The sequence below is a fragment of the Microcebus murinus genome, chromosome 7 (assembly GCF_040939455.1).
Source record: "Microcebus murinus isolate Inina chromosome 7, M.murinus_Inina_mat1.0, whole genome shotgun sequence".
Lineage (NCBI taxonomy): Eukaryota > Metazoa > Chordata > Mammalia > Primates > Cheirogaleidae > Microcebus > Microcebus murinus.
Window position 1 is genome coordinate 16,285,609 of NC_134110.1, and position 9,003 is coordinate 16,294,611.

At 47.0% G+C, this 9,003-nt stretch overlaps 1 protein-coding gene across 3 annotated transcripts; it reads right to left on the reverse strand.

Moving 5' to 3' along the window:
- Window positions 1-517: 517 nt before the first annotated feature.
- Window positions 518-5,586, reverse strand: LYSMD4 (LysM domain containing 4). Of its 3 annotated transcripts, XM_012764559.3 has the most exons (4): window positions 3,939-4,132; window positions 3,638-3,680; window positions 3,432-3,476; window positions 518-1,789 (listed from the first exon to the last, which is right to left on the reverse strand). In XM_012764559.3, exons 1-4 carry the CDS (start codon window positions 4,130-4,132, stop codon window positions 1,181-1,183), a joined length of 891 nt encoding a protein of 296 aa, XP_012620013.2. In that variant the 3' UTR covers window positions 518-1,180. The 3 variants fall into 3 exon arrangements, with proteins under 3 accessions (XP_012620013.2, XP_012620012.2, XP_012620011.2); XM_012764558.3 differs by lacking the exons at window positions 3,432-3,476; window positions 3,638-3,680 and adding an exon at window positions 5,525-5,586 and having other exon boundaries at window positions 3,939-4,223; XM_012764557.3 differs by lacking the exons at window positions 3,432-3,476; window positions 3,638-3,680 and adding an exon at window positions 5,114-5,518 and having other exon boundaries at window positions 3,939-4,223.
- Between the last annotated feature and the right edge of the window lie 3,417 nt (window positions 5,587-9,003).

Here is a 9,003-nt window from a genome sequence, read left to right on the forward strand (position 1 = left end):
CCCCCCCTGCGACCCAGCGGACCGACTCCAAGGCAGCAGCAGGCTCTAGGCCTGTCCCATGGCCCTACCCCACCAGCAGCACTGCTGTCATCTTGACAGGGGAAGGGACAGCAAACCTCAGGCCCCTTCCTCCCTCAAGTATGAGACCCCTCTTTTTACAGCCTTTCACAACAGTCACCTCTAGGCCACAGTCTTGTGCTCTAGCTCTAGAGTCCCCCAAAATGGCATCAGGGAAGCAGCAGGAACAACACGGTGTTCCAGGTGCACACAGGGGCTTCTGCTCTCAGCAATGCCAGCCTGGCTGCTGCTCGGCCTCATGCACACGTGGCAGCTCGGTGACAGGCGCCCACCCTTCTCTCCAGACACTGGCCAGCAGGAGCTCGTTCCACGAATGCTGACCTGGAGCATGCAGGCAGCCACAGCAGGGGAAGGCTCCTCACGTGGACCTGGGCAGTGGCCCCGGGTGTTCGGCTTAAGACACGGCTGTGTGTCACACTAAGTACCCGTCGCTCTGCAGTACAAGGAATAGAAATGCTGTTTATTTAACAGTATAGCAGTTTGGATTTGGGGCTTTTTCAATTCTAGAAATGGCACTGACTGCCTCAAAAAGGCTGATGAGGCAATTATGGAGTAGGGCTTGTTACAACTGTAATTTGGCACTCTCTAAAACAAGGTGACACACCAAGACTATTCCACAGCACCTTTAGCAGGGACACACAGCACAACACTTCCTTCCCCCCTTACCCCCCACCCCTGCCACAGCAGGTAGGAGACCACAAGAGCCAGGCAACGCGGGCCCACCCTAGGGCCTCCCACACTGCAGGTCCCTTGGCCAAGGCCGTTGCCCTCCCTCCAAGCACATCCGGCTTGGAGGCCCACATAGTGCCACTGTGAAGTTGCTCTCAGCCAGTCCACTAAATGTCTTCAAGAAATGGCCACGTGTCACATGTAAGTGGCTCTGTTGCTGCAGCCTTCTGGTTACAGGAGTGTGAGGGCACTGGGGCTTTGGATCCTGCAGCCTTGCCTTAGGTGAAGCCACTTTTCAGGGCTGGTGTGATTGACAACACTCTGGTGGTGTCCTCTGTCTCTGGAAATGAAATGCAGCAGCCCTAGGGTATGGCTGGTAACAGCTAATCATGCCAAGCTGCTAAAGCCGGGCTGATTCTTGAAAAACAGCAGCTTAGTCCCCTGGGTGCATGGTCGGACTGAACTGGCCGTCTGAAGAGGCGACAGTTGGCACTGGAATCACTAATCCGGGGGCTTGCCCTGGAACTGGACCCACTGCCATTGAGCCATTGGGGATGTCAGTTGTGTTCAAGCTATTAGGGGTCTCACTAGTAGCTTGCATTTTAAAATAAATTAAATAAAACACTGGCAGAACAACCCCAATTAGAAGCATGATAAAAACAGCATTCCACCATTGAATTCCACAGTCTGCACCATTTATCCATGTCTTTGGAGGAGCTGGGAGCAGCGGCTGATTGGAGGTCTCTCCGCAGCAGCTTTCTTGCAGAAAGATTTCCGACTGCACCACATGCTCAATATTCTGGTCAATTCCCTTAAAGAAATCCGTCAGTCGGCTGGGGCCGGCCTCAGGGCCTGCAGCTGCTCTGTCTGGATCCGGCAGTTCCACGGTCACTTTGGTTTCTGAAGATGGGCTCGGGAGGGGTTTTAGTTCTTTGTGAGTCTCTGTTAGGATCCCATGGTTTTTCACTGGAATCTTAATAGATTTCAAAGCGTACAAGTCCTGTTCTCTGATGAAGTTGTTGACTTTCTTGATATCTGCAACCTAGGAAAGCCAGGAAGACAAACATCATAAAATATGTGAAGCTCCTTAAAACTAATATCCAACAGTGGCTCTTAACCTTTCTGGGTGATGATCCAAGCCTACTTCACTTATGAATCTGACGAAGACTGGAAAACTGCACCTACACACAGAATTAGTTTAGGTTGAATAACTTTGTTTTTTGGCTTTTACACAGCCTTGATATGTAGCTTAATAATTACATTTTCCAGTAGATTCACAGGTTTGAACAATTTAAGGTCAGTTTTGGAAAACAGATTTATTTTTAACTGTTTAAAGTGTGACTGCAACAAAATGCTTTTAGGTGAGATGCAATCATGGCACTAAAATGAATGCAGTAGCCCTTTCTACTTCTTTTAACTTTTGAGGCAATAGTGCCCCCGTCTGCCTGGCTTCCCTCTCCTACCAGAACCAAACTAAGTAGCGGCCAGACGTTAGCATGTGCCAAACGCAAAGCCTCAGCCAGCTCTACAGACACACTCAGAAGCTACTTTACCTGTAATAACATTTTGAGAGATGCGCCCTCAGGATTTTCTTTCCCAGAAGTACTGTGGGATATGTAAACTTATTTTTTAACCCTTTGCACTCGCTTGCTTTTTTCTCATTATCCACTTGACATTATCCACACTCGACATCCGAGTGCAAAGGGTTAAATAAAAGTGATCTACAGTTAATTCACTTTGAAGATTTCACAACACATTTTATCATTAGAAACATGCAGGGAATCAAGGCTCCAGTTAGAAGCTATGCACTGAGATCTTCTATGCCAAAATCAGAAGATATGAACACCACTGTGTCTTATCAAGTAACAAAGTTTATGACAATAATCAAACATGAAGATTTAAGAAGTGGGGGAAAGGTAAGTCAAAAGCTAAACCCTCTCTCAGGCTGTTTGAAAACCTTCCAAAAACAGCAGAGATGGACTCTAAAGTTTTAACTCATAAGTCCACTTACACTAGGAAATAAACACAGACAATAAACCTTTAAGTAGAGCCTCACTCAAATCAATCATTTCCATTATTTTAACTGTTTAGCAACTGCTTTTACCATTTAATTGAATTGGGGTAGGGGACATTTTTAATTTATTATGTCCTGAAACTAATACATGAGATACTTGAGATCTTTCTCTGTCCCAAATAAACTTAGAACAAATTTATTTATTTCAAATAGGAAATCTGATCACTGATCACTTATCAGAGGTATTATATATTCTTGACAGATTTATTAGACATCACCATTCCACGAAGCCTACTCCATCCATTCAGGTCTTTGTAGGGAAGGATTCAGTTTTCAGCAAATGTTCTATAAATCATATGGTATCCTAAAGAGGCTGATCATAAGAGTCAAATATAAATGTCAATATAATTTAAAGACCACTATGAGTCCTTGGAGACTGCTAGTTTATTTCCCTGGGAAAGACTGCAATACCTCACACAATGTGCTTATCTATTTGGACCTTGTTAGATAAAAAACTGATACATTAAGGAGGAAAACATTTTTTTTATTAAGCAGCTTATATACTCTTAGAGAAGGCCATAGAAATTTGTAGCACAGTGTTCACAAAATGAAATAAATCGTTTCAATCTAGGAGAAAATGCAGCAATTCTAGAAATACTTTCCTACTTACTTTGCCATTGTTAATCACTCTGAGTGCTAAAAACATAATTAAAGAGAAAAACAGGGTTATACAGATACACAGTACACAAAACCTAGATCATGCACTTCTAAAAGAGAAGGTAAATCTTTACTAGTCAAATAAGCTACCACCAAGAAAAGTTCAGAAAAATAAAAGAAGCAAGAAAAGCTAGCATGCCAAAGAAATCTTGAGTAAATCTGCCTGGCATTTCCAGCCCCATTAGGTCTAAAATAAAATGTGCTCAAAACAAAAGAAAAAGGTTTCAGAATTTTAGTGTGGAGAAACGAGGAAGAGCAGAAGTACTGTGCAGAGAGGAGAATGCATCCCTCTTCATGAGCCCAGGGCTCAGACCTAAAGGTACTTCCACCTGCCTTCCATCTTTGGCTGAATGGGGGAGTTCCCTGCTGCTACAACAGGCCTCCCTCTCCTGCCCACCTGGCGGGAGTCAGAAGGGCAGCAAGGGCCTCTACCCTGCAGAGCACCAGAGGGGTGTCTTACTTTGCAGCCATACTGAAGAGCCAGCTTGTTGAGGCTGTCCTCCTGGGCCAGCTCCCGCTGCAGCAGCACCACGTCGCCTGCTCCTGGCTGGTGAGGGTGGTGGGCACCAATCTTCTGGAGTTCCTTGCCCCGGGGTCGCAGAACCACACGGTGTGACTCTTCCTCAGAGGAGTCCCCCGAGTCCCCACTGCCATTCTTAAACATGTAAACATGGCTGGTCGGAGTCCTGCAGACAACAGCTGGGCCTTGGAAGGTCTTGCTTAACACTTCCTTCTGCCTCATTTTCTTAAATGAAAACCAAACCCCTGAGTTAATTACACATAAGGGATAGTTATCCTTTTATGGCCGCATTAAAGAGAAGTGTCTTCTTGTTAGAGATTACTCCTTTTCCTAATCATTGCAAATACTCAACAAATACCATCGGTACAAAAAAGAATGTGCTCATGCTGGCCAAGACGGAAGAAGATAAACACTTTTTTTTCTAGTTGCACACTGTGCAGAAAACAAAAGAATGCCCCTTCTTCTCCCCTTACTCCTCACCCATAGCTGTTTCTCTCCCGAATCCACCTATGTAAAGACACGATTTCTATTTTTGGTCTCAGAGTAACATAGTAAGTGGTTGGAATCCTTGCAATTAAAAGTTAGGACTGTTCCCAGCTTCCTTGCACCAAGAAAGTTAAACTCAGAACCTTTGTTCAAGAAATTCTTATTCAATACTTTATGTGTTCTGAAGTATTTTCACTAAGAAGGTCAATAATAAGGACACTTAGAAGAACTATGAGACTAAAATGCTCTTATTTTGACACAGCTTGACTTATATAACATGTGGGGCAAGTTAGGGGGAAAACGCCTGTCACACTGAGAAATTCGTCCCGTTTCCTCACAGGTCACTTTGCAGTCCTTACATTCCCGGGTCTGGTTTTTATTTTCATCTTGAGCCAAGTGCCAAAGCCACAATACACTTTTCCCCTCTCCGGATTGTCCGGAGGAGGTTCCAGAAATGAAATCTCAAACACGAGGACTGACAGCCACCGGACAGCGGCCCATTTCGCGACAGCCCGTGGCCCCGGCGCGAACCCCACCCGGCCCGCCCAGGCCCTCGGGGGCCTCCGCCCAGCACCCACGCCGCTGAGCCCGGGCCGCCCGGGGAGGGAGGGCGGGAGGCGGCCGGTCACCTGCTGGGCCTCGGCGGCAGCCCGAGGTCGGGCCGGCTTTCGCGTCCGAGCTCAGGTCCTGCACGGGGCTCCAGCCGCTCTCGGGCCGGCTTCCCCCGAGCCCCTTCCGTGAAAGGAGGGGGTGCCTCAGCGGAGCCGACATGGAGACGGGGAGCGGCCCGCCCCTAGGCTTGCACGGGCGGAGCCCCAGCCTTCCTTCCACAAAGGCACGACCTCCGACCTCCGAGCTCCAACCCCTGCAACCTGGGGCCAGCCCTCCACAGTCGCGGCCACCGCCCCTCCAGCCGCAGCTGGGTCTTTTAGGAGGCCGGGGAGTGGCGGCCCGCCCCCGAGCCGAGGAGTGAGGCCGGGCCCCCGCGCCGCCGTGAGCCCCCAGCCAGGACCGCGGCTCCCTCCTCCAGGCCCCGGTACCTCAGCACCCAGGCTCCGCCGCGACCACCGCCGCCGCGCCTGCGATTGGCTACGAAAATCAGCAGGCTCTCCGGGGGGCGGGGCCTGCGAGGCAGCCAATGAAATCAGCGTTGGGCGGGCACTGAAACGAGTCAAGCTGTGCTGGGAGTTCAGCTGGGGACCAGCCGGGCCCGGGGCGGGGCCGGGGGCGGGGCCTAGTCTGGGGGCGGGGCTCAGCTGCGGGACTTGGCCCTCGCCCCTCCCTCCCGCCTCCCCGGGCTGCGCCCGCCGCCCTGGCTGCGGTTTTTGCTTCTGCTCGGTGCAGTAAAACACTTTAACTCCTCCCTCCCCAAGTTCGCCGCTTTCCGCTGAGCCTCCGCTTTCTCACCAGCAGAAGATGCCTTTGACCCCGCCTGTGTGTAATGATCTGTAGCTCGGGGACGGGTTCCCAGGAGGGTGGGTGGCCCCGAGACCTCCCGCGGGGAAAGGGCGCTCGGGCTCGGTCCGCGCGGGCCAGGGCGTGTTCGTGCGGGGTCTGGCGTCCGGGCCTTTGGGGGCCGGGCCTGAGCGGGTGTTTGCCCTGCTCCGACTCCCATAAGCAAGAAAAATCCACAAATTTTAGTAAAACCGTGACCCCCGACGACACGGACCAAAAAAAGGTGAGTAATATTTATCAAATATCCAGTGGTGGACAATTGATAAAGGATAAAACTGATATTTAAAATGATTGAAAAGTGATATAAAATGATAAATGATTTTTAAATGATTCGAGAAGTGATATTTAAAAAGTGAGTAAAAGTGGTGGAAGAATTCTCACACACTAAGGTGCAGACGTTTAAAACTTCTACTTCAAAAGGGAATCCACAATTAAAAAGCAGATAATCTGGGGAAAATAAATGTAACGCGGCAAAAGATTAAGATACTTAATTGAGAGAGAAACCTCATGAAATGAGTTAGAAAGATGCTAAAACCTTTGTAGATCAATGGGTAGAGAACAGGAGCAGATAATTAACTGACAAATTCAAATGGTCATCAGGGGGGGAAATTAAAGCCCACTAGCAATGAAATTAAACAAACAGATTAAAACAAGATCTCAGAAACCCTTTCTATGGCTTTCCATCTCACTTAGAATAAAAGTCAACCCTTAGGCCTCAGATAAGTCACTTTCTCGTGGAGGCCTCCCCGTCCACCCCCTACATAGGTGCTTCCTCTGTGCTCTGTGAGAACATGATTTCTTTATAGTCCTTCCCAGGTAATTTACTTGTTTTATTGCCCCTGGTTGTCACCTGTTTCATTCACCATTCAACTTCCAGTGTCCAGCTCAGTGTTGGCACCGAGTAGTGCTCATTTAATATTGGCTCAGTAGGGGAGATGCTCCGTGATTTGACCTGAGATACACAGGTGAGGAGTGGCAGCACCAAAATCCAAATCCTGCTGTGTCTACTCCAGAGGCCCAGCTGTCGACCACCAGCTGTACTTCTGGCCCAAAGCAACTGGCCGTGGCATGGTGGATTTGGCAAGTCCAAGAGTCAGAATTTACAAGTGGCAAGAGAAGTCAGAACAGAATTTGCAAACTGCATTATTGTAGCCACTCTCTGATCAGTTACGGTCGTTTCATTCATTCAGCACATCCAATAAAAAGCAAATCCAGACTTAGCAGGGACAAACTTTATTCCAAAGGGTTATTGCAAGGTGAGGAAGAGAGACTGTTTCAATGGGGAGAATACTCTGTAAGCTCTGAGACCATCACAAGAGTTAGAAAGAGTTTTGCTTTTCTAGAGAGGAGTAAACAAAGCTAGAAAGAATGTGTTGTGAGAGTGGGATGAAAGAGTGGTGGATCACATAGTAGATCAGAGAACATTCTACCTCTCAGGAAAGGCTGTATGCTGGTTTAGGCTGAGAGTGGGATGAAATTTATTCAGAGGCCTTGGGGGAAGGAGGGAAACCTAACCCGATCTTGGCTAACAAGCATTTAGTTCCAGCTGATTGCTGGGGACAAGCAGTTCTGCTTATTATTGTGAACTAAAATAAAATGTTAATCTCCCTCGACTGCATGGACCCCCTCTTGGCCAAGAGGACCCCCAAAATACCCTAAAGCTGAGTTGGCTATGAGAAGGGAAATCAGACATGCCTCATCATTCCTTTCTCTGTTCTTGGAATTATGCTTTGCTCTGCAGGGGGGTGGGGGGGAGGCCTTGCTGCCCTTCCTGACTCCCGCCAGGTGGGCAGGAGAGGGAGGCCTGTTGTAGCAGCAGAGGACGCCCCCATTCAGCCAGAGATGGAAGGCAGGTGGAAGTACCTTTAGGTCTGAGCACTGGGCTCATGAAGAGGGATGCATTCTCCTCTCTGCAGAGTACTTCTACTCCTTCCTATTTCTCCACATTAAAATTCTGAAACCTTTTGTTTTGAGCACATTTTAATTTTAGACCTAATGGGGCTGGCGATCCTAGGCAGATTTCTTTGGCATGCTAGCTTTTCTTGCTTCTTTTATTTTTCTGAACTTTTCTTGGTGGTAGCTTATTTGACTAGTAAAGATTTACCTTCTTTTTTAGAAGAGTATGATCTAGCTTTTGTATGCTGTGTATCTGTATAACCCTGTTTTTCTCTTTAATTATGTTTTTAGCACTCAGAGTGATCAACAATGGCAAAGTAAGTAGGAAAGTATTTCTAGAATTGCTGCATTTTCTCCTAGATTGAAATGATTTATTTCATTTTGCGAACACTGTGCTACAAATTTCTATGGCCTTCTCTAAGACTGTATAAGTTACTTAATAAAAAAAATCTTTTCCTCCTTAAAGTATCTGTTATTTATCTACTAAACACATTGTGTGGGATATTTCGGTCCTTCCCAGAGAAATAAATAGGTGGGTATCCAGAGATTCAAGTCCCCCAAGAAGGAGGCAAGGGGCATTTTCCAAGTACAGTCGGTGCTCTATATCTGGGTTCCACATCAACCGTCCATGGATTGAAAAGTAGTTAGGCCCACTATGGTTGTGTCTGTACAGACTTTTTCTTCTCATTATTCCCTAAACAATACAGTACAACAACCCTTTCTATGGCATTTGCATTTCATTAGGAATTATAAGTAATCTAGATAGGATTTAAAGTGTATGGGAAGATATACACAGGTTATATGCAAATACTAAACCATTTGGGACTGGGACTCAAGCATCTGCAGATTCTAGTATCCCAGTTGAAAATTGGGGAATCTGGGTGGGGTTCAAAATTTCAAGTTTTCAAACCTAAAGACATCAAAGCTCCATTAAATGACATTTAAATGACATTTAAAAGTTGTGGGAGTTTTTTTAATAAGGGCAAGCATACCAATCATTCCTCTCCTGGGCATTTACCCAAGAGAAATGAAAACATAAGATCACAAAAAGACAAGTACAAGAATGTTTATAGATGCTTTGTTCATAATCACCTACATCAACTGGTGAGTGGGTAAGCTAATTGTGGCATCCTTACACAATAGAATCCTACTCAGGAGTAACAAGGAA

What these genes read in the sequence shown, in the direction of transcription:
- LYSMD4 (XM_012764558.3), bottom strand. Translation starts at nt 4,220, where the DNA reads ATGAGGCAGAAGGAAGTGTTAAGCAAGACCTTCCAAGGCCCAGCTGTT. An exon ending in CTCTTCAGTATGGCTGCAAA is followed by an intron (nt 1,790 to 3,938) that starts GTAAGACACCCC and finishes TGGCTTTCCTAG; the next exon opens with GTTGCAGATATCAAGAAAGT.